We start from the raw sequence: 25,042 nt of genomic DNA on the forward strand, positions 1-25,042 counted from the left end.
AGAGTGGGACGCTGCGCCATTCCTTGATCCTTGTTTCCACAGAAGAATGATCAGACGGGTTCAGGGAAAAGTTTTTCATATAATCTTAACCTCAAACATTCTGCTAGTGTGTCAACATGGTAGTTAGTATGCATATATTGTCCCATAAAGGTAATTAAAAGTTTCTCATATAAATGTACTTTCTTAATTTTAATTTTTAGATGTTTATTGAGTGTTATACATTAAATACATTATTAATGAATGTCTACATACTCTGAAGTCTAAATTGTAATGCAGCTGTTAAATATGCAACTGACATATCTTAATAAATATTGCTCACTTGGGGTCGATGTAAAGCAAAAGTTTAATCCATAGTTTAAGCTTCCTATGATTGCAAAGCAAGTTTATATAAATGTAAAGGACTAAAATCATTTGTTGAATAAACCAAAGGCAACAACAGATCAGTAAAAAAAAAAATTTATCTTCCCCTTTTTTCAGCTTTTGTTTAATCTGAAAGGAAAATGAAGGTAGCATCCAATAACAAGTTTTTTCTGTTGTGTATTTGATTGTTCTGTGTACACTTTGTCTTTGTCTTTCCCTTGGCTGGATTGTCCTGATATGTGTCCGTGTGGGTGCATGCCTTTATGTTTTTGGTTAGAAGCTCTACGGGGGGTGACCATGGTGGAACTGGTGAAAAAAGAAGGCAGCACACTTGGACTAACCATTTCAGGAGGAACAGACAAGGATGGGAAACCACGGGTATCAAATCTACGGCCAGGTGGGCTGGCAGCCAGGTGGGTAACATCGTCATTTTGGAAAAATATTTAAAAGCTAAAGCAAACATACAGCTACATCAAGCTACTCACTGAGTAATACACTCTTTTCATCAAGCATCATACTGTCCTTTTCTACCAGAGGACTCTGAAGAAAAGGCAGTTTGAAAGTGCAAAGTGACGCTTCAACACAGTTTCAGTGAAAACCTTATAAATACCCACCAAAGGCCTGGAGATCAATACTATTTTGGAGTTTTACTGATTAATTTTAATTGGGAATTTTACAGAGTGGAATGATTAAACAGCAAACAACAGTTAGATGCACAGCTGACTTATGTGTATTGTGACTGTTGAGTCTATACAAACACTGTAACATGTTGTGTGGTTTGATACATTTTTTCATACAGGAGTGACCAGCTTAATGTCGGGGATTACATCAAATCTGTGAACGGCATCAATCTGACCAAACTGAGGCATGAAGAAATTATTAGTTTATTAAAGAACGTTGGAGAGAGAGTCCTGTTAGAGGTGGAGTATGAGCTGCCCCCTACAGGTACAAATCACACTGACACTTTCAGAAGGTTACAATCAGTATGTCAATATGCTATAATATAATAATAAGTTTTGTTCACTTGGCTCCGATTTGTTTATTTTAATAAGCATTTTAACCACATGTTTTCTGAAGCCCATGTACATGAGGCAGCTCAGTTCTGAAATCCTTAAGAGAAAAAAATTCAAGTGTTCGTATCTTACAAAAGGACCTGAACACACACCATACTTTCTGCTATAATTAAACCCACAATTATGAATCTGTTTGGCAGATTTAAATTTAAAGTATTCTTTTAACTTGAACAACATTTTCATTGTGACTTTAGAGAATAGAGATGTGTGTCAAATATGATTCTACAATGTTCAAGATTTCAGAAAAAAATGTACAAAAACAATCTTCTGATGTTTTACTTAGATTTGATGTAAAATATGGTGTATGAATTATTCATAACATTTGCAAAGTGTGAAAGTCTGTTGAAGCATTCAAGGTTCTACACCTTTCTAAATGGTCCATGCTGTTCTAAGGCTCCCTGATTACCGTGATAAATCAGGAACAGCTGTTTCCACCGAGTCCACAGGTGAAAAACTGCAGCTCTCCACAGTCGGTGTGTTGCTAAAACAAAACAGCTAACTCAGGAGTTTTCCAGTGACGACAAGGTCGTATCTAAATGTCTTAAAGGTCAAGTGCCCACAGTACAAAGTGTTCATAAACACTAGGGACAATTGTTGAATATCCATCCATACGTTCAGTCATAGTGGTGGGAAAAATGGTTTTTACAGGTTGTTTATCCACATCAAGAATTTAAACCACAATGTCAGGCAGAACATTTGCTTTTGGGAAACACTGGATGTTTCAGTGGTGAGAGAATGGTCAACCAACACAAATATAAACGCTGTGCATTGAAAATGAAAATATTTTCATTGAGACGCCTATTGAGTTGAATAAAGATGACTTCACATCTAAATATGCCAGAGGTATCAATAACTTTGCGCCTGTCTGAATGTATGTTATGCATTATGTCTGCAGGACTGTGACTCGCTTTTGAATATAAATTATAACATACTGAATCATTCAATATGAATACATTTCCATAAAAATATGCCACCCCATTAATATTTAACTTGTACGACATTTAACTCGGGTCTTGATGCATATTTGTATAATGCAGCAACACTCACAGATGATAGGAAGTTCATTTATTTTCTTGATTTTTCTGGACATTTTTAAGACTAAACGACCGTAACTGTAATATTTATGCATATCTGAACTAATCTTAAACTTGTAAATTTTTAAAACAAACAGTTTAATTCTAAACTGTTTACTTTTCTTGAATGACTCATTCGTTTGTTTTTCTCCTCCCTCTGAAAGCACCTGACAGCACCTCAGGGGTAATATCGAAGACAATCGACATCTGTTTGCACAAAGAGGGAAGCAGCTTTGGTTTTGTCATGAGAGGTAAATGTCACCAAAAATGGCAACTTTAACAAAATTAATAACCTAATTTGTAATCCCAGGTTCCAGTTGTCAAACCTTGGATTCAAAAGGAGAAATTATTTATAGAAATATTAAAGGAATCATGGGAGTTTTACCATGTAATATAGGTACATATCAAAAAAGTTACAATATTCTGAACAGGTTCAGGATGTTTTGTCACTTATTTCAGAAAGTAAAACTGATGTATTAAACAGACATAGAGTAAAATATGCTATTAATTTAGCTGATTATGGCCTACAAATAATGGAAATCATGTACAGGTGACTGAATCCTGGAAAACTAGCAACAGAACAATGAATAACATAACATCATTTTGAAAAGGTTTTACCTAAATGATCACATTTAAATGGATGCAAAAAGATGTTTATTTCACAGGGACTTTGCACAATGTTACAAATGACTGAATATACTAGAGTGTGTTAAAAATGTCCAATTTCCACTCATTTGATTTTTTTCCTGCTCCTGATTGCAGGTGGAACCCATGAAGACTGGCACAAGTCACGGCCCTTAGTGGTCACCTACGTCAGACCTGGAGGTCCTGCAGACAGGTACAACTCAACATTTCATGTAAACCTTCTGATATTCAAACACATTTCTATGCACATGCAAACGGACGGATACATGAAGAAGCTTTAACCATGAAACATTTACAGCTGCAGCCAGAGATACTTCAGTATAATGTGTCCTTTTTGGTTTTAGTAGTAAAAAGTTATATCTAATAAATCAGAGCCCTCCTAAAATATGAAGGTAAAAAGTCAATGAGTTCTTATTTGGAGTCACAGAGAATTATTTGTGCCCTCAGACCATTAACAGCCCAGAAATAACATTGTCCTGTCCTGTGACCATCACTGGAACGTCGACAACTATGTGTTGCTCGTAGCTGTTGCAGCATGATTCATCTCTGTTCCTTTAATGCTGTCATCATGCATCTGTCCCAGGCTTCATGTTTAAGTAATACTCCATGACATTTCCATATAAATGTCAGTTTTGTAGCAGCAATACAGAGATGATTCAACCGTGTGCATATCCTGTGTATGAATTTATTAGAATTTGCAAACAATAAAGTCCTAAAACCAAATAATGCATTAAACATAAAGTAGGTATTTTGTTTCTGCTTCTTTCTATAATATGCAACTCTGGAAAAAAGTATGATGCCACTGCACTGAACCCGATTAAAAACCTCCTGGTTATTCCACCAAATATGGATTACTGAACTCTTCCTGAGTTTATACATTAGCATTGTTGTATCTAAATGAATACTAACTTGTCTTTGCATTATTTGAGATCTGAAAGCAATGCATCTTTTTTGTTATTTTGACCGTTTTTATTTTTGCAAATAAAAACAAAATATTTGTTTCAAATTTTGGAGACATGTTGTCAGTAGTTCATAGAATACAAGAACAATGTTCATTTTACTCAAACATATACATATAAAGAGTTAAATCAGAGAAACTTCTTTTTCCAGAGTTGTATATTACAAGAATATAAATGTATAGTATGTAAGTATGGTTTCGATAATCTCAAGGATGATTTTCTTGGAGTCAAGTCTGCAGGACACAAAAATCAACGAAAGTTCTTTCAGTGTTTCACTGCATGCAGGGAAAACTTTACAGTTTGAGAATATTGCAAGATGAGTGCAAACAAGAACAGAAAGCTGAGTGTGCTGAGCATCATAATCTTCCTTTTGGCAACATGAATCCGCTTCTCAGTCAGTTCCTCAGAATTAAAGTTCATCACATGCAGAACACTAAAGCTGCTTTTGAGGCCTTTGGTGAAGTAACACTTAAATTTTAATTTCATTAATTAGTCCCCATCTACCGCAGCATTACCCACAGTGATGTAGTGTTCACTTTCGTAACTGAGCTTCTCAAGCTACAACAGCACATGACTGGAGAAGAGAAATGTGACTTTTTTCTGATCACTAAGCAGCATAAGCTAGAATTTAAATATCCAACATGCTATTTTTATTCCTCTGGCTCTTATTTGTACTCGAAGCATTCAGCAGTAAATTAGGGCAGATGCAGAATAATCACATGAAAGTAATTACTGTATCGTTTTCTAACTGCTGAGATCATTTCATGCTTATTTCAGAACATTAGAAACTGGTGAAAGGATTTTTTAAAAATTAATCTTATTGAAGATCTTTTAGAAATTGCTTTTAATTTTCCATGACTTGTTACAAACTAAAAATGTCTTAACCTATTGTAGAAAGCCTCTTTATAATTAGATACTCCAGCCACAGGGTTTGAATTGAGATACCAGGACAAAGATTAAAGATTTAAATTCTTTCTATTGAGTTATTTTGCCCAGAAGCTCATCTAACATCCACAGAATGTGGGTCACTCCAGGGGAAATAAATGAGATATTCATGCCGCTTTATATGCCATTTATATGCCAATCGGAGAAAAGTTAATCCTCAGCACCATACGGTCCCAGAAGTACCTACATATTTAGCATTACCCAGTGGGAATTAAAGCACCAACTCTAAAAGAGCCAGAGAGCCACAGGGCTTTTATTCTGAGTCACAAAGATACTATTTTCACAGCATCATCAGAAAGAGACGAAGCCTAAAGGTCTGAAAGCAGGCTAAATGTCACAGCTGTTCTTAAACTGTGGGCTTTAGCCAGTCATTTATTAAAATGATCCTCCAAAAGAAAAATCCATACTTAGACACAGCTTGAAACCAAATGATGCATGACTATGACTTAGTATGTTGTTCTTTGCTGTTGTGTCATAAAACGGTTATAATGTTGGCTAAACTTTATAAAAGTGAAAACTACTTTTGTGTGGAGAGACATCACAGAAGACAGAAAATAACCAAAGCGAGTGGAGCATAACTCCACTCTTTAGCCTAAAGTAAAGGCCTTAGCTTACAACATGTGATTTTCAAAACCGTGACATTCTGTGTAACTCTAATCAACTTATAAAAACCCACCATCATTAGCAGCATCATGTGATGCTGCTAGACTATAATGAGAATTAAAAAACTACATGAAAAAAAATGTTTGTGGTTCTCATGAGAGAAAATCTGAAAAAGTTCAAGAAGTATGCATTTTTTTTTTTAAGTTAAATGCTTACAGGGAAGATAAAACAAGTAAAATAAGAACTAATCTGTTTTCAAAGTTTTTAAGGATGTCACGCAGCTGTTATACTTCATTTTTGTGGAATGGTAGTGAGGTGGTATTAGACAACCATAAAACATTCTGTAAATCTGTATTTCAACAGTTTAAATAGTTTGTTTTGATGGTTTTGTGCTCAGAGAAGGAACGCTGCGTCCGGGTGACCGCCTCTTAAGTGTGGACGGCGTTCCTTTACACAGCGCCAGCCACAACGACGCCCACAGCGTGTTGGCTCAGTGCGGCCAAGAAGCCCTGTTCCAGATAGAGTACGACGTCACAATAATGGGTGAGACATCAACACAAACTGGGCTTTCTAGACTGATGTAGAGCCTTTCGAGTATTTATTCACTGTATAGAGATTTATAATGTTTTTATAATGAGTTCCAAGGTAGAGAGGGGATAAAAACAGATGATCTGTTTAGCCTTCCTGTTATCTGTTGGAAGTTTTGCTCTCTGCTTCTCTCTCTCAGCTCAGATCAACTCCAGACATGTCATAGAAAATGGTTTTATTCTTATGAGCTTCTCACAGTTTTATTTCGGTGCCATATTGATGCTGATAGTAGCTACAGTATGTCTGAGTCTAGTTCTAAGAAGAAGAGATCAGATTTTCCAGTTTTCAACTGGCCAGACATCCATTCAGGGCCACCTAAACAAAAAAAACTAATCTAATCACCAGACACTTTCTCGTTCCAGCTATAATTTAAATATAGATATGTAGGTTGATACTTGACTTTATACAAGTAATTCAATCAACAAGCAAATATGATGGCATTCAAATTTAATTTGTGCACAGATAATGTGAAAATAATTTGTTTTGGTAGTTGATGAAGTCCCCTTGTTGTGTTTTATAAATTAAAGCCAAAGGAAAAAAGCTTCAGACATGAACTTCATTTGAGATGCATCTGTGCTTGAAATGCCATATTGGACAAGATAAAGCCAATTTCCTCTCAAATACCGTAAGACGTTTTATGTATATGAATGAAGCAAGATTAGACTGTTAGGTAAACAGTTTGATAGTTAAATAAAAAAACATAGAAATATAATGTTGATATCAACAATAATTGAAGATAGATATGATTTTCTCTCTTTCAGACACAGTAGCAAATGCTTCTGGTCCGCTATTGGTGGAGATTGCAAAGTCGCCAGGGGCAACGCTGGGCATCACACTGACGTCGGCCAATCATCGGAACAAGCAGGTCATCGTTATTGACCGGGTTAAACCTGGCAGCGTGGTGGACAGGTATGCACACATTATTCCACGCAAAACGTTTGTTTCTAAATGCAGCTAATACAAAAATATTTAATACATTCATACATCATGAATGAATTAAATATTTAAAGTTTCGCCCTTTAAACTTTGTCACATTTTGTCACACTGCAATAAAAAACATGTGTTTTTTTTATCATTATCAATTAAAAAGTAACAAGAAAACATAAAAAGCATGGATGACGTTGTGGAGGGATGTAAAGCAGAATTAGGTGATAAAGCAAATGAGCCTTTTTTACATAGTTGACTTTCTGAAGTTATTGACTACATCATGCTGTAAAAAACCTTATATTGGACAGGAAAGCTGGTCAGCTGGTCAGAGATGTTGGGATGATAATTTGAGCTAAATGCAACTCCGAAAGAAAACCTGTTAGAAACATCAGCAAACCTAAAACTGAAGTGGAGATTTACCTTCCAGAGTTACTGTAAGCTTTTATTTTGCAATTTGCAAAGAAGAATGGGCAAAATGTCTCAAGATGTACAAATAAATCAAAGTCAGCTTTGTGGGCCAAGATTGCATGAAAAACCAGAAGACCTGCAGCTTTAATGGCCAGGCTTTTCTTCAAACGTTTGAATAGAAATAATGGCCATCCTTTTCAAAATGTTATTAGCAAAACAATGTAAACCGTGTCTCATTCTCCTTCAACTAGGTTTGTGTAACTTTGTGAAATGTTGAAAAGAGAATAAATACTTTTCAGAGGCACTCTATGTATATTGCAGCACTAAATGTTCTAAAATAGTTTAGATGTCAGAGAATGCTGAAAATGTCTTTCAAACAGCTCTTTGCAAAAGACAGAAATCAATACCCTGCCCACTGCTGTGAAGACATTCTTAGACCGCAGGATCACGGATATATTGTGTTTTTTCTTATGTTAAGGAAATCCTTACACATACAGAAAGTCAATACAGTGTGTATCTATAGCCCTAAAACTAACACAGACTGTAGAAGACAGGATACTGCCTCAATCTGCTCTTTAAATATAAATGAAGAGTTTGAAATTGGTTTTGAAAACAGCAATAAAATCTCCTCAGTCAACAGAACAGGCTGGCTATGGCTATGGATGCTAATATTCATCACTCTGCAATGGCTGCTAATGTTTATGATCTTTGTTGTTTTCTCATTTCCTAAAGTTGTGATGCTATTGTGTCTTTTTCCTCTGTGACGGATTAAGCAGATGTGGAGCGCTGCATCCAGGGGATCACCTCCTGTCCATAGACGGGACGCAAACAGAACACTGTACAGTGTTGGAGGCAACGCAGTTGTTAGCAAGCACAACGGAACTGGTCAAGTTAGAAATCCTTCCTTCACATCAAACCAGGCTGGCAGGGAAGCAGCATGACACAGGTGGGTTTAACTGGACACATTCTGCAGATGATCAAACAATTTTCCAAAGTCTGAATGAAATAATAACTAGATGGTTTGGAAAAGTAGGAAGTAGGAACTAGTTTCCCTCTTAATCTCTTCGTCTTTATCTGTTTATCTCACCATGACATCTTTCTTCCATAGGATGAGCAGAATTTGATTTTGTGGTACAGTATTAAATCCCTGTAGAGAAATCCATCTGGGAACAGATTGCACAGAAATTATACTGTTTTGTTTCTAGGTTCTAAGTACAAAATACTTAATTTTGTTATATAATCTCTACATTTAAATGTAACACATTTTAGTGTCAATGCAAATCAGACTTGTATTTCAGCCTGCTGTTCTCTTCCTGTTGGACTGAATGGAAGGTTATTGGTCCTCACTGGTTTCTGTAGGATCTGAATGTTTCCCCTGTTCCAAAGTGGTTGCTTTGCACCCAGTTAGAGAATTTGCACTTGGTCTGTATTGTTTACTGTAACAACTGAGGTTAACACAAATCCCAATGTTGGTTAAATAGAGCTGCACAACATTGAATCTGAATCATCATTGCAAGATCAGTGTTGTTAATACCACAGTTGAAACAAACTCATTTGGATTTAGTATTTGAGGGAATTCATATTTTAAGTGCCAAATCGACAAGACATTAATATTTTTGACTTGTTGGATGGATGTTTGTTGGTGTGTCATTAGCTACACATTTGAAGTGTAACTTTAGGGACCAAGATTGACAGACTCATTAAAAGTTATGATGAGGACGTTTTGATAAAGGAAAAGGGCTGATAGAATCATCATAGTTATCACAATATTCAGCACTAGTATATGTTTGTATGAATCTTTACAGAACTAATTGATCTCTTTACTTTGAGTTATTTCTGTTGTGATGATTAGAAAAGACAAGAAAAGTCTCTGAGAAAAGGTTAAAATGCTCATATTTTATTTGAAACTTGGACTCAAACATCATCTTGGATCTACTGTGATTGATTTATTTTGTGTGAGTTCTGTGTTTGTAAAATGGTGACCCACTGAAAACATAAAGCCAGGATGGACCAGGATGGTCATTTTCTTTTCTGTCTCAGTTGTTTTTATTTTTTAGTTCTGCTCACAGAAATTACTTTCAGTCCTTTGATTCATTTTCTGTCTCCTGCTCATTGTCCTTTGTGCTCATTTTGAAGTGGAACAAAGCTGCTTTAGGATCAAGATGTCAATAATTAACACTTTCAAAAACTTGCCATCCATTCCATCCAAAAATATTATTCATTTGCCCCTAAGAGGCAAAATGCAGTCATTGATTTTTTTCTTGTAATCAACGTTGTGTGACTGTAGTGTGTGCATGAGAAATGAACACAGCTCATTAGGAAACTCATAACCTTCCAGCAGACCTAGCAGCCGGCCTGCCGCTGCTTTATTAATAGACACTCTGATTAAAAGATTGAAGATGTGTATGCGTTTGTCTTCGGTTTCACTGTGTTACTGCGGCAGAGATTAGCCTCAGTGAATCTGTGTGCACATAATTCTCTTCACCTTTTGGGAATCTGTTCAGTGTAAATCACATGTGAGCGATTTTATCCAAAGTGACTTTTTCATGCCTGTCCTGTCTGCGCTGATCTACGATCTGTGCCGTGCCACTATCATTTCCTGTCAGTGCATCTGTCTCTCCAGCGTGTTTTAGTGGACCTAATGAGTAGCTCAAGGAGGGCTAGATGTGACTGTGTCTGCACACTTCTCAGAGTGTTACCCCCAGGGCTGCCAAACACATATTCAGTATCAAATCTTCACAAAGTCACGGCCATTTGGATAAGGCGACTCCCATGACTCTGTGATTGTAGAGGCATGCTGCAGGTTTGGATCAACTTCAAAGTTTTTAGAGGAGCTTGTAGTAAAATATTACACAGAAGGTTGGGTGTTTTCCACATTGCAGCTCTGATTGTACACTGATGACCTCAGAGTGAAACTCTGTAGAATGTTTTTTTTCCAGCTGCTGAGCAGTTCCTGCTTTAATATGAACTGAAAATGTAACATGCAATATTGGCGATTTAAAAGAAATGATAACCTGGTTTAAAGGTACTCTGAATTTTCTCTATTAAACAGAGGATCAAAAATATGCGTACATGATGCTGAGGGTCTGCATGGATCTTTTTATAATCCCCCCATGGTGTCACACAGCCTTCTTGTTCTGAAGCAGGTGTTGAAGGGATCTTTGTTTAAGTGCAGCAGTGAGAAAACCTAAACTTCTTTCTGAGTTAAAAAGTTTAACTTAACGTCTGGTTTTGGTAATCTTTATTTTGGACCGTGACTTCTCTTTTCTAATTTGACTTCTGCTGTCTTTCATTTAGCTGGATTAGCCTTTTATCCCATTCAATAACACATCGACTTGTTTGTTTCAGTGAAGGTCCAGAAATCAGATCATCCCCACACCTGGGACCCGTGTATAAACTACTGTCATCCTCAAAACTCGACCCTCTGCAACACAAGTTCCACCCTCAACAAGTCCTGGACCGCGTCCAACAACAACACAATCAACAGCCTGGACTACTGCAAGTGTAAGAACTGAATCCTCTAAGGATGTAAGCTGGGTGAAAACTTTCAAAGTAACACTCTGTTTTGCTTTTCCTATGTTTCCTACAATTATGTGATTTTGAGCTGCTGAACAGAAAAATGAAACATGTACTTTTTATTTCTTGCAGCTCTTGTATGTGCCAGTTTCTCCACCAGCTCTACCACCACATCAGGCCCCAGCAGCCAGAGCTCAAACACGCTGCCCAGGCCTGCAGTTCCCATGAGTCCTCGCAACTCGCTGCTCAAACGACGGCAGAGGAAGAAAGAGCACAAAAGTTCCTGTGGGTTCCACCTGTCAGACAGATGATCACGTTTTACAAACAATCCATCTAAAACATGTAAATGTGTTTGATTAGTGTCCCTGGCATCAAGTTCGGTTGGTCCTGGCGGTCAGGTGGTCCATGTAGAGACCAGTGAGGTCGTCTTAACAGGTGATCCTCTCAACGGCTTTGGAGTGCAGCTGCAGGGAGGAATATTTGCAACTGAAACTCTCTCTGCACCTCCACTCATTCGATTCATCGAGCCGGACAGCTCAGCCGAGAGGTGAGCACACACACCTATTGACACGTTTGGACTCTGATCTCCGAGAAAGATTCAATACTTGTTTACTTTTCTTTTGCTGAATTGATTTTTTTTTGCTCATATTCCAAAAAACCTGTTTGTTTGTGTGATTTGAAAATAAATCCATCAGATCCATCAGATTCTAGCCAAGGCTAGTCCTGTATCAGTCACTTATCCAGAGTGATACATTTATAATAAAAAGCAAAATACATTATTAAGAGAGGTACATGGCTTCTTTTTTAATATGTTTCACTTCAGAGGAATAACTGTTTTGTTTTTGAATGAAGAAAAATAAATAATCCTAATAATTAAAAAGTCATTACCCAGGATGATCTGATTAAGATACAGCAACTCTTCTTCCTTCTCTTCTTCTACTGTTTTAGATGGAAAACAATCTAGTTCTCAACAAAAACTGTATCAGAAAAGTTTATGAATGAAAATACAGAAACAAGGCGACTACAATTAATGTAAAAAGTTCAAAATTACTGGAAACGTTAAATAACCAAAGTCTTAATAAACACTGTATGAAAGTGCTGACTCTCATATGAAGGCTCAGCGTTATAGCTGATCAGAAAATTGGGTCTTCAGAATAGATTGATACTGTAATTCTATTTTGTAGAAGTCAGAGTAAAGATTGACTGCAAGCGGCAGCCTGTTTCACTTTAAAGAGCTCTAACAGAATTGTAGAGCTGGAGTAAAGTATTTTCCTGCTGCTCTGCCTCTGACTGCGGCTGGCTGTGCATATGTATTGATTTTAATGCTGCATTAGCAGTGCTACTCGCTGTGGCTCTGAGATATTGCTGTTTCAGTGGGAGGATGTGTGAGAATGATGTCCAGTGTTAGCAGCTCCACCTGACTGTGCTTCAGCGTAGGCGTGTGTTAACATGTGCCTAAGTTTCATGGAGGTTTTCCAAATATCGATGTATGTGTAATTTTGTGCATGTTTTGTTTGCACGTTGGAGCTTCCTGCTGCTCAGTTCGACACAACTTTGTTTAATTTAGGTGGTTAAAACCTAATTATCCATTGTGTCTTTGTTGTGTGGTTGTTTACTGGCCAATATTTCCATCCTATGAATTGCTTCTTTGAGTGCTGGGTGTGTTTCCACACCCTGAGGCCACATTCACTATTCCATTAGTGCCCACACTAAAAACACTAATTAGTTTGCTTCCTCTTGCTCCTGCCGGAGGAATCGATGAGTATATTTATTTTAATTCCACATCACAGCCGCCTGCCTCAAAGGACTCTTAAAATGGGGACAAACTTCACACTTTTCACAATCCTGACAGATTTTGAAAAGGCCAACTAGCAACCAAGTTCCAACTAGCAGACTGGTTTCAGTGGATTTTAGTCTCAGACTTCAGGGATCACAGATTGCATAATTTATCAAACCAACTAAAACCAACTAAACACATCACAGTCTGAAAGGTAAACAAACTTACCAGTAGGTGGCAGTTAAAAAAAAGAAAGTTCTCAGAAATTCAGGAAGGGTTTGTCTGTGCTCCTCTCCCATAAAATAATAAAAAATATGCATATTAATATTTTTGTATTACCAGACAATAATATAATGTTTGGTCTGGATGGGAAAAATAAACATTTAGATAAATATATTCTATGTATAAATGAATTTTAGTCAGACAAGTCATCCTTATGTTTGGTATCTGAATTGTTCAGTAGCAAAGCAGATCCTCAGCATGATGCTGCCATTACCATGCTTGGTAGTTAGAGTAACTTTTGTTTATCTGTAATTCTGTCATTCAAATTGGTAACTGTATCAGAAAAACAATTACCTTCTTACTTTACATAACATGCAAAACGTCCTAAAACTTAGAGGCTTATATAGTAAAGAATTTTGTCCTACTGATGTAAAGAAAGTTTAACTTCTAAGGTAAATGGAGCACACCAATTAAAATCAACTGATTTACTGCAGTAAGATCAATAAATCAATGATCATTGCAATCTTAATCTTAAAGATCTTAAAGAGTATCTGGAATCAAGAAGGTTTCATCACACAGTGGTTTAACCTGCATGGAACATGTTTATGAAGCGTTTTGGTTTCTGTGTCTCTATAGTGATGCTATGCAACAATAACAATGAGATGATCTGAGCATGTCAGACTTCACAGGGCTTTAAGTGGAACATATAATCTCACTGACTAACTTTAAACATGTTTTTATGTGTTCATGTATCCTGACACCACCTTGATAACTGTTGTAGGTGTGGCCTGCTGCAGGTTGGAGATCGTCTTTTGTCAATCAACGGAATCCCCACAGAAGACGGAACACTCGAGGAAGCCAATCAACTTCTCCGAGACGCTGCATTGACCAATAAGGTCGCGCTGGAAATCGAGTTTGATGTAGCAGGTTTGTGGAGCGAACAAGCTATCTCCAACTTCCTGCGTCTCTTTTAATTCCAACACATTAGGGTCTTCATTTAGCATCCTGAGGGTCATGCATTTTTGGAGGGTATAAAGACTTAATTACCCTTTAATTGTTTTGTTTTATTCTATTTACAAACACTGTGAATATTTCTGCTCTGTCTGGGTAATCTGTCAGGCTTGGACAGAATAATTGCATCTTTTTACTGCAGGGCATGGCCCCGTCAAAAGGCTTTTAACTCCACTGAAATGCTCTTAGTTCACTTAGAGAATTGACTCAGCTCGGGTTTCTGTGTGGAGGAAAAATTACATCAGATTGAATTTGACAAATATTGAACCAACCAACAAAAGGGTTAAAGTTTAATCAGTTTCTGTTTTTGAATTGATGAAGTTTTGATGGGGAATGTTTATGAAAAGAAGCAGCTGAGCGTGATGAATTTTTAAGAGTGTGCGTCTTTAGATAATGGATGGATTATCTCCTTATACTTAATGTGACTGCTCTTCATCAGTACTGAGAGTTGTGTCCCAAGGCTCTCAGTACTTCTGAGATTTGTGGACTGACTCAGAAGATCCAGTCTGGCCTTCCTGCACAATTCCTCCCAATTCTCATCTCCCATCAGTCCTCCTTCTGTGGTTTCTCCCATTGAGTTGGATTTCTTTGGTTGGACAGATGGGGGAATTAACGTTAACAGACATCTTGTTCAACTCTGCACTGTTTTCTTCACAATAAGGGTTGGTTGTTCACATCACATTCAATTTCCTGCAAGCTTCACAGCATTGAACTTGTGAACTTGAAATGTTAGCAATTGTGTAAAAATTAAGGATATTTTCACACCTGAACCTTTTGGTCCACTATAACCAAACCAGAGTTTGGTCCCAACCTTTTATGTGGTTCTGAATTCACTCAGGAAAACGCTGGTGTGTAAAAAACGAACTGGACCGAGATCAACTTTTTAAGGCGGTCTCTGTTTGTTCCAAATGAACTCTGGTTCAGTTTACTTCTAGTGTGACTACAGACCAGCTTCAGCATGAACCAGCTGTAGGCTTATGGACTTTATGAGCCTCCATTGCTGGACATTATGGTCAAAATGAGACCTTCAGTGTTTAAAATGACATTCTAGTTGCAATAACAACAGAAATGCACCATGCAGGACTTCCAAAGCTTGTTTCTTCTGGGTTTGTGCATAAATCACTTTTTTATTTGTTTGTGAAGAGGGATGTTATTTACCATCATTTCAGCTTCACTGAAGGGTGAAAATTTTAAGTGTTATAAGATATTTAAATGAGGAGCTGATCTCAGTTTTTAAAACTAAGCTTTAAAGTACCAACAGAGCTCAGGGTTATGTGTCTGTGTACAGTTTAACTTGTGAATTAATGTTATTCCTTCAAGCATAAGGACTTGAAGTCGATAATTGCCTGCAGAAATTCAGGTCAGTGCAGGAAAGAGCAGATAAACCAAATGTAATTACAAATGTTAAGCTGGATAAATGTACTTATCTGTTGCTTTCTTATTATTCTGTCATGTCTGCGGGTTCTGAACACTCTGCATGTTTTTGTTACAGAGTCAGTGGTGCCTAGCAGTGGTACGTTCCATGTCAAGTTACCAAAGAAAAGAGGAGTGGAGCTGGGGCTCACCATCAGTGGTAGGAAAACACCAATCCTTCCCAATATGATCTGGTTTTTGTTTCGCAGCACCGCTGGCAGAATGTTTGAATCTCACTGGACGTCCCATCCAAACACACGACTCAACATACACAGCATGTTCTTCCTGGTCCCCCCAGAACCAATCAGCTGAAAACATGAACAGCTTTTATAAAACAGCATAGAAACCTTTTAACAGCATCATTCAACAGCAGCTTGTTTCTGTTGTCTTAGACTCAAACATAAAGGAGTTTATTTTGTTTATTTTCAAAGGGTTTTTTACTGCACCTGTACATATCCTGCTTTTATCAGTGACTATGAACTCAGTTTTAGCTGAAGACATGACATTAGTTCCTGCTGCCAACTCTCACCCTCTCTGACACTGGAGGCTGTCATAGCACATGTTTAAAGCAGATCTTGACATGTTAATGATAACACTCTAAAGTGAAGTCGTGTTGCAGTCCTCAGTAGGAATGGCCTACACTGAATGTTTACTCTTCCTTTGAGTTGCATGTTAATGTCTATTTGAGGCTTTATTATAACTCACAGCTTTGGTTCACTCACAGTTCACCAATAATCTTCACCGATTTGCTAACGTCACTTCACACTTTGAGAAGAAAAGACCATCATCTTCATCAAATGAATTAACAAACAGCAAGTCAGAACTGACTGAAGTTATTTTTGATCAGTATTTTTTCTCTGTCATTAAGAATCAGTGGAAAAATCTTTTTCTAACGGGAAATGCCTTCATGTGATGCACAAGTTTCAAAGCTGTTTACTGATAAAAAGGAAAACTTCTTGTTCTTTCCAGCGGGCATTTTCTGTTGATAAGATGTCTAAACAATATCTTAACAGTTCATAAACATGTAGGCTGAACTTGGCAGATATTTGGTTTAAAAGTAAACGGTTATTTTACGACTAAGACCTTTATTAGAAGCTCAAGAAGCCGAGATGGACTTGTGTAAAACAAAGGAGCATTAGCATGCTATCCTGACTGTGATTTCTGACTGCTTATTCAGTTTGGTGACTTTAATGACGTTATTATATATTTTAAACTCATCCTCTGCAACGTTCTGTCTGCACTGACTCTGCTCCGTGTGGAGTCAATCTCTCCAGGGCTGTTGAGGTATTTCTTGTTGGAAATTATGATTCTTGCTGCACAACTGACCTTTTTTCCTACAGCAGCACACTAAACATGGTCTGTGATGATCCTGAAGAAGTGTGCTGTGGTCAGCGCCACATCCTGTATAGCTCAACTGTTTAACAACACTTTAGAATAAAATGCATCTTTCTGTCCATCAGTAGAAGTAAATCTGTGAATAGTTTAGCATAATTGTCTTTAGTCTCTATTTGATATTGTTCCTGAATATTTTCCTCATGTTGATATTATTGCAGCAACCTAACAACTGACTAAAGTTTTAGATCTGTTTATGTTACTAAGCCAAAAGTCCAAGCCTAAACCACTTTGAGATCAGGCAGTTATACTTTTGCTCTAAATTTAGATTAAATATATTGGTCTAAACAACATCTATGAATAGACATATCAGGGACTGGTGTCTAAATGAGATCTATGTACGGCTGTGACACAGAATCAGGTCATGGCTCACTGGGCTGTCGCTGGGCTGTTGTCAACTGCTTAAGTTAAAAGACTGAGAAAAAAAAAGGTTTATTTTCTCCAACATGGTTAAGAAACAAAAAAGCTACTGGAGCTGATTTATTGAGAATAAAACAGTTCTGCTCACACTGTGCATATGTCCTGATGTAATTCTGTGCATAACTGTTTATAACCTTTAAACCTTTCCACATATTTCAATTCCAAACCTTAAGTGCTGCACTGCATTCAACCTTCTTGACCAGAATCACAGTTTCAATAAATACATTTATGTCATTTTACAAGAAGCACCCTCCGATATCTCATGACGCTTTTAGATATACTGCAGACAAATTAATTTGATGTCTTAAATTACACCATGTTAGTGTTGTAAATCATAGTATAATCATTTTGACCAGTAGATGAATATATGTAGAGGGTGGTACTGATATCCTATACAGATCCTGTTTAAATGTTGCCTGCTCTGCTCTGCGTGTTTTTGTATCAAAAAGGTAATAAATGGTTAATAACTGATGTTATATAACATTTATTTAAAGCTTTATTCCATTAGCCTCAGACGGAAAGCGGTGTAATGGTGCCATCTTCTGAGCCTGACTCTCCTCGGGTCATTGTCATTGTAACCAGGAATGTCTTTTTTTTTAAGAATAACAGCATACTTATTTTCCATAAAATGTAATGTATTAATTTCTGCCTTTCATTCAATTATAACATGTATTTTATTCAGTGCTGATTTTTATGCAGCACTCTGTTAAACTATATAACCACCCAGACATGCTGGTGATTATTTGTTAGTGACGTAAAGTCTAAGAAAGTAAAGTCAAACGGCACCGTTTGACTTTACTGTTCACTGTTTCTGATCTTTAATGTGAACTGGTCTCCTTTCAAAGCCAGCAAGAAGCCTGGAGAGCCGCTCATCATTTCTGACATCAAGAAAGGCAGCATGGCTCACAGGTATTCCTTATAATTTATTCAAAGGACTCGCCCTCACAACACATTTTTTTATTATGCCAGCCTTGTGATAGAGCGCTGCGCAGCTCTATCACAAGGCTGGCCTGTTGTTTTCCTTTTCCTCACATCACTTTCTGCTCCCTGTCACCTGTCATCCTTGCTCTTATTCAGAACTGGGACTCTGGAGCCTGGCGACAAGCTTTTGGCGATTGACAACATCAGGCTGGAGAATTGTTCCAAGGAAGACGCAGAACATATTCTCCAACAGTGTGAGGAGCTGGTCAAATTAAAGATACGCAAAGATGAGGACAACTCAGGTAATTCTGTAATTGCAAGGCTTGAAAGTGAGAATTATACTGAAAAAATGGTTCAAACTTTTTATTTATGTATTCATTCATTTTATTAATATTATTATTATGATTGGTTTTAGATTCCTTAAGATTTTTTTACAGAGCTGCAAAACATTGTTTAACCACAAGGTGGTGATGTCCTCTGCTATTTAAAAGTTGCAACAGTGAAACGCTTTTTGCCTCCCATACAAGAACAACAAAAAATGGAAACATTATTTAATAAAATACAGAAAAGATTGTAACCAGCTAGAATCACTTGATTTCATGAAGCCATCAGAGTCAATATCAGTAAATTGGTCACACTTTTAGAAAGATTTGACTAAAATCACCTTGTTTTTAGCAGAAATGAGGTGAACATAACCTCAGCTAAAATCACATGGTTTAATAAAACCAAAATGCATAAACATTGTATGATTCAGTCTACTTTGCTGCTCCGCTGAGCTAAGAAATTTAAAAGCAGCATACCGAAATGAAAAAAGGAAAGGAAAATGTTTTTGGCTTGTTTCACAACCTCAGTGTTTAAGTCACTGAGCTGAACTCTCCAACATACCAACACATTCAAGAGTCTAATATATAAATAGAGCTAAAGGGCCTGAAAAAATCTGAAGAGTTTTCAGTCTCAAAAAATGAAACTATTTTGTGAACTTTATCTTTCCTTAACAGTTTAATATTCTATATTCCTGTTGAAATCTTTGGAAAATAAATATTGTTTTTTTAGCCTATTTTCTAATATTGCAGTCTTGTTACTCATAATACATTTGTAAGTTTAGGTAAGTCTAATTATATGTTTATATGAAATCATTGTGTAGTCAAAATCCTCATGCAGTGAAACAAACATTGCTTTAACAAAGGGAGGCCGCAGTGTGCATTCTTCTCTCCAAACGCAACAACTGAGGCGTCATGGAGGCTGCTCTCGTGTGTGCACACACGCAGGGATAAACTCGCACAACTGATGTGTTCTTTCGATCGGATGAAACACAGAATTTTCTCTAGTTCCCATGGAAACTGTATCTTCCTCACCAGTGCAGTCTTGAGAAGAGCTTTGACCTACTTCTGTAACGACGTCTATGTCTCTGTTTGTGTTTCAAAGTGAGCTGGGAACGTGACACTGTATCCACTGGTGTACCAGAGCTCTTGTGTTGGTGTGTTTGCATATCAGATGAGCATCACCCACCAGACGGTATTGACTTCTCCTTAGACCTGAAACGTTAGAGTGTGTCTGTTTGTTGCAGATGAGCAGGAGACGTCAGGCAGCATCATCTACACTGTGGAGCTGAAGCGCTATGGAGGCCCTCTGGGTATAACCATCTCAGGCACAGAGGAGCCTTTTGACCCCATCACTATATCCGGCCTGACCAAGCGAGGCCTTGCAGAGAGGTACTACATGCACTGCAACACTTTGATCAGAAATCTAGGCTGCTGCTTTGTATTTTAAAACTTTTCCATCCATATTATGCTTTAGTTTCAAATTACATAGTATATCTACTTGGAATAGAAAAAGAAAAACTTCCAGCCCAATGGTAAACCATTTCTTTCTAAACATGAATTTGTGTTCGATGAGCAGTTTGAAGTAAATTCTTATTCAGAGAAACTTTGAGCCTACATTGCTCACGGGTCGGTCACTCCCAGTTGATGGTCCGGGAATCTCAGCTGAGTCATCATATGGGTGTAATCTACATCATCTTCCCAGAGTCAGGCTAACCACGCATGGATGATAAAGCACTAAGAACAACAACCTATATGTGAACAAATGAAAAAACTGATATACTCTCTGACTCAGTGTTCAAAGATCCTCAGAAATAAATTTTTACTCACATCAAGATTGATGACAGATGATGTTTGGGGCTACAAAAGGTTTTCTCACCACCAGCTCAGTGTCATATGACACATGGAGATAACAGATGCGAAATATGAGTCAGGTTAGCAGCCAGTGTCCATAGCAACAAGCCTGAGCAGATGATGACATAAGCTTTTACTGAGTCCTAAACATGTATTGGTGAATGTATGCAGGTCACCAGGCAACACCAGTTTCATATTTCACATTAAGATGGCAGCTCAGGTGTAACGCCACTGGAAGACACACTGCTTATTTCACACACACACCTTCCCCCCACCCTACCCCCCCTCCCACACACACACACGCACACACACACACACCCCAGCTCACCGTGACCCATTTCTTAGAGATTGTGATGTAATTGTTCTGCATCCTGGACTGAACTGTTGTGCTAAAAACTTCCTATAATTAAACTTAGTTCAGCCTAACAGAGAAGTAAATGCAGGAGAGAAACTGAGATCAGTGTCTGTGGCATGTGCAAAGAAATCTGCATTTACTCTTATTATTTATGTGCATTTATGTAGTTCAACAAGCACATGTAGATAAATCATGACTATCTACTGCCTACTTAACTGCACACTGCATGCTTCTGCCTTTATTGACTCTAATATAAGTGTGCTATACCTACTATTTGAGATAACAGCAGTAGATGAATGTTATCTGTCAAAGTAGGTCAAAAGACAGTGTTTTCATTTCATGTGTTGTTATGTATGAATGATGGCAGTAGATAGCACTAGACTGACCCACACTTTAGTTGTGTCAAGGTTTCTTTAAACATTAATTTCTTAAATCCATATTTATCTTTTCTGGTCCTGATAGAAGTTTGGAAAAAGGATAACAACTTGGCAACATGCCCACAGCAAAACTAAAGATGGTAATTGTTCATTTTGACCTAATTTTGAGCTGAAGAAGTTCATTCAGAATGTTCAAAAAATGTATTTTCTCCTGAACTTACTGTAAACCTGATTGCTGTGAGAATAGCAATGTGTGTGTGTGTGTGTGTGTGTCCAGGACAGGCGCTATTCATGTGGGTGACCGGATATTGGCCATCAACAGCGTCAGTCTGAAAGGGAAGCCGCTGAGCGAAGCCATCCATCTGCTTCAGATGGCCGGAGAGACGGTGACCCTCAAAATTAAAAAACAGCTGGACAGTGAGTATCAAGTCTAAACTGACTGCAGGATTTCAGCGGCCCTTACTTCATGAGACGTAGACCACAAAAGTGTCTTCATATTTTTATGGAATGTATGTGAAGAAAATGAAGTCTTTACATTGTAACCACTTTCTTATGAAATGCAAATTTATTGAACAGTTCAGTTCAGTCCAGCTATATAATGCAATCAAACTCAGTGGATCATGCAATGTCAGTTCCAAGGAAGTCAATTGCATATTGTTGTTGACTTTGCAACAGTCTATCATCCTTACCAAGCCAGTGTGAAGGCTGCACTTCAGAGGCTGTGTGTGTTGGTCTAACATTAGACCAACACAATGCATGAGTCACCTGAAGAAAGAACACAAGTAAGGGAGCTGGTAGGGTCAAAATTAAGAGTGGTGGAAGAAAAGTGCTCAAAAAAGAAAGAGATTCTGGAATGTTAAAACACACACAACACACAGCATACATAAGATACAGCAGACATCTGCAGACCATTTTGACACCATGTAGCTTTAGAAAACCATGGTTGCAGGTGCCAGTCTGTTGTTTTCATCAACTTCTCAGCGAGACTTTTCATATCCAAATACAATTTAATTGTTTTTATGTTAAAGATTTAGAGGAGAGGAAAGCAGCAGACGCTGAGGACGCGACAGAGAATGAGGTCAGTGACCCAGAGGAGGATGATTTGACAGACAGCCAACAGACCAATAAGCTGTCAGAACTTTACTCCACAACGATACCGAGTGTGGACTCGGCCATGGAATCCTGGGACGGTTCTGGACTGGACGCAGGATACGGCAGCCAAGGTAAGCTAACCAAGATATTCTCATGCAGTTTGTTCTTTTAAAGTAGCGCAGGAACAAGGAACATTTCCTTTCTATCAGAAGGGCTTCTTAAATCCTGTTTTCCCACAGGTACATACGCACAACAAGGAGCGGGCATCGCCCTCCATCCACATGAGTGGCGTAGCTCCAAACAGCAACGTAGCACAACGCCACCTCCTGGAAGAAGGAAGAACTACCCGTTTAGTGATGGAGGCTTCAGTGAGGATGAGTGGGACAAACCACCAGGGTACGACTGAGCTGAACCTTCAGCCGTGGTTTGATTAAACACTAACAGCATCATCCAACAGCAAGATTTTTCCTTAGGACATTTCCAGAAGTTTTTTTTATTGCTTCCCAAATTAGCTAAAAAAAAAAAAAACGTGATCAACAACTTTGATTTCCCAAAGTTTTCTGCTGTTGTTTCATTGTCACTATTTCAGCTGAGTTATCCTTCCTCCTGTTTTCCATTACAGCTGTTGTCTTCATGTACGTTTCCAGAGAAAAAAGAGATTTCAAAATGTTTCCCACCAAATCAGTTCCAATGCTAGACCAGAACTAGTGATTAATATAATTAATAAGAAAGTCTGTCACTTACATCAGCCAAGCTTTGTTTTATTCTGCATTTCATAAAGAACCATAACACAAGTTGTACTTCATAAACCAGTGAATTTCTCTAATGATCCCTGTAAAAGGTGGTTCCAATATGACCAGTTTGATTTATAAACACTGTTTTATGCTGTAATATTAATTTGAAGAAGAAAACAAAATGTAACTCTGGTGATATTTCAGGAATTGTTTAATTAAAGATACTGCCAGTGTTCAGTTTCAAACAGCAATTCTGATCATAACTATAAGCAATATTTTCACAAAAATCCACTGATTTCCTACTGAAAATGAAAAACATGTAGCTTGTCTTAGTCCAGTTCAAACCCAGTTTTTTCATTAATGTTCTTTATTTCAGATTAGGTAAATCAAAGCTTAAACTTTGGATTTAATTAAACATTCTTATTTTCTGTTGCTGTTGCTTCAGGTCCTAGTAAAAGCATTTTTTCCTCTGATCCCAAAAGGTTTAGACAGAACTTGTTTTCTGTTGGTAGAGCTGGTGCTTTGGAGAGGAAACAAAAAGAGCTGGTGCTAAGTAATCTCTAGAACTGGATGAGTAACAGAACCAGTTTGGCTCAGAGGCAGACAGTGTTCTGCAGGCGTTTGATGTTTTATTGTTATTGCATGTAATGCAGACCATTTGATTTGAACCTTATTGTCTTAGATCAAAGATGCAACACACAGCTGCTGTTTTTCAAACATAAGCATCACAGAATAAAGTGGTCTAAGCAATAAATAAGTAAACAAGGTTTCAATCAAATACAATTCATAACAGTGAAATTGCAGAGGCAGCACACAACCTCTTAAGGGTTTTGATAGAAAATTGTCCTGCACACGTTTCATCAGATCATCAGAGGGTGAAGCGAGACACAAACCTGACGATCCGATCTGAACATCTGTTTGTTCTGTTTGGACAGTAGTGTTGTGCTTCTGTAAGTAACAGAACCTATTAATCATTTAGTAAGCTTAACTTCTTCTGTTGCTATCAACAATTCTTTTGTTTTTATTATAGAAGAGTTTAAATTCACCCTGTTTTGCTTTATGTACAAATGCAATTAATGTCAACCTTCTCTTGTCTTCTTGAACAGGATTCAAGGTGCAATTTATTCATGTATTAATCAGAAAAGGTTTCAGCCAGGCATCAGAAATGAATTCTGCTTTCTATCCCATATCTGTATTTTTGTAAAACCAGGTGCAGGAAGTTATTTCTTCTATTTTTTCCCCGTATTAAATTTCTCATTAGCTGCCAGGCACAAGAAATATATCACACAGCCTGGATGTTGCAAACAGCTCTGGACTTTGAGAAACTAATACTTTAATTTACATTAGTTTGTATTTATGCAGATTTTCCTATAAATTCATCCACTTTGATTTATTTGCATGTGGGAAAACTGCATTGTTTTAAAAGATCTTCCTTTGTCTGCAGTATGAAAAGACTTTGGCTGCTCAAACCTTTCACACATTTGGCACATTTAACTAGAATTTCAAAATAATGGTTTGTAATAGCAGTGAACTATCGGTGCAGGTTGTGGTCCTTAAAACTCCCTTTATTTCAAACATCTGTTACAACCCATCACCACTGCACCTCTATTCTGACTATGGTTTGTGCTAAACCTGGAATGTATTTATTTATCTGCATGTTCCACTGATTGATGGAATGAATTCATTCTTGATTTTCTTTGGCAGATTTATTGGCCAACCACCAGATGGTATTCTGCTGGATCCAGATGACAGTTTTTGGTGTCAGGCTCTAGAAGACCTGGAGACTTGTGGTCAGTCTGAACTTCTCCGAGAGATCGAGGTTCGTTGGCATCCTTGGAAAGATTTCACAACTTAGTGAACAACTACAAAGACTTTATAAAATCCTGAAAAATCCATTAACATGTAATTTGATTTTAACTCACCAGTAAGTAACTTAGATGCACAAAATTAAGCAGATGAGAAAAATTGTTGAATTTTTAGGAGCTGACAAGATGATAGCTTGTTTTTTAATATCAAAGATATCAAACGTATTAATAAAATATGAATTTGTGTGTATG

The 25,042-nt window shown here is 37.5% G+C and overlaps 1 protein-coding gene across 7 annotated transcripts in view; it reads left to right on the forward strand.

The window, feature by feature from the left end:
• Positions 1–25,042, forward strand: part of grip2b (glutamate receptor interacting protein 2b) — a 190,596-nt gene that overhangs the window by 159,249 nt on the left and 6,305 nt on the right. For 5 of the 7 annotated variants that reach the window (XM_028003661.1, XM_028003656.1, XM_028003660.1 and 2 more), the window contains exons 3-21: positions 638–773; positions 1,160–1,305; positions 2,671–2,757; positions 3,269–3,344; positions 6,056–6,201; positions 7,008–7,155; positions 8,358–8,527; positions 10,930–11,085; positions 11,230–11,382; positions 11,458–11,644; positions 13,878–14,023; positions 15,600–15,680; positions 18,178–18,241; positions 18,410–18,555; positions 19,821–19,965; positions 21,437–21,576; positions 22,188–22,382; positions 22,491–22,647; positions 24,690–24,804. In XM_028003661.1, coding sequence (XP_027859462.1) covers positions 638–773; positions 1,160–1,305; positions 2,671–2,757; positions 3,269–3,344; positions 6,056–6,201; positions 7,008–7,155; positions 8,358–8,527; positions 10,930–11,085; positions 11,230–11,382; positions 11,458–11,644; positions 13,878–14,023; positions 15,600–15,680; positions 18,178–18,241; positions 18,410–18,555; positions 19,821–19,965; positions 21,437–21,576; positions 22,188–22,382; positions 22,491–22,647; positions 24,690–24,804 — 2,594 coding nt within the window. The remainder of the gene's footprint in view (positions 1–637; positions 774–1,159; positions 1,306–2,670; positions 2,758–3,268; positions 3,345–6,055; positions 6,202–7,007; positions 7,156–8,357; positions 8,528–10,929; positions 11,086–11,229; positions 11,383–11,457; positions 11,645–13,877; positions 14,024–15,599; positions 15,681–18,177; positions 18,242–18,409; positions 18,556–19,820; positions 19,966–21,436; positions 21,577–22,187; positions 22,383–22,490; positions 22,648–24,689; positions 24,805–25,042) is intronic. The other 2 variants (XM_028003657.1, XM_028003662.1) reach the window with 1 other exon arrangement.

This window comes from Xiphophorus couchianus, chromosome 20, assembly GCF_001444195.1.
Source record: "Xiphophorus couchianus chromosome 20, X_couchianus-1.0, whole genome shotgun sequence".
Classification (NCBI taxonomy): Eukaryota; Metazoa; Chordata; class Actinopteri; order Cyprinodontiformes; family Poeciliidae; genus Xiphophorus; species Xiphophorus couchianus.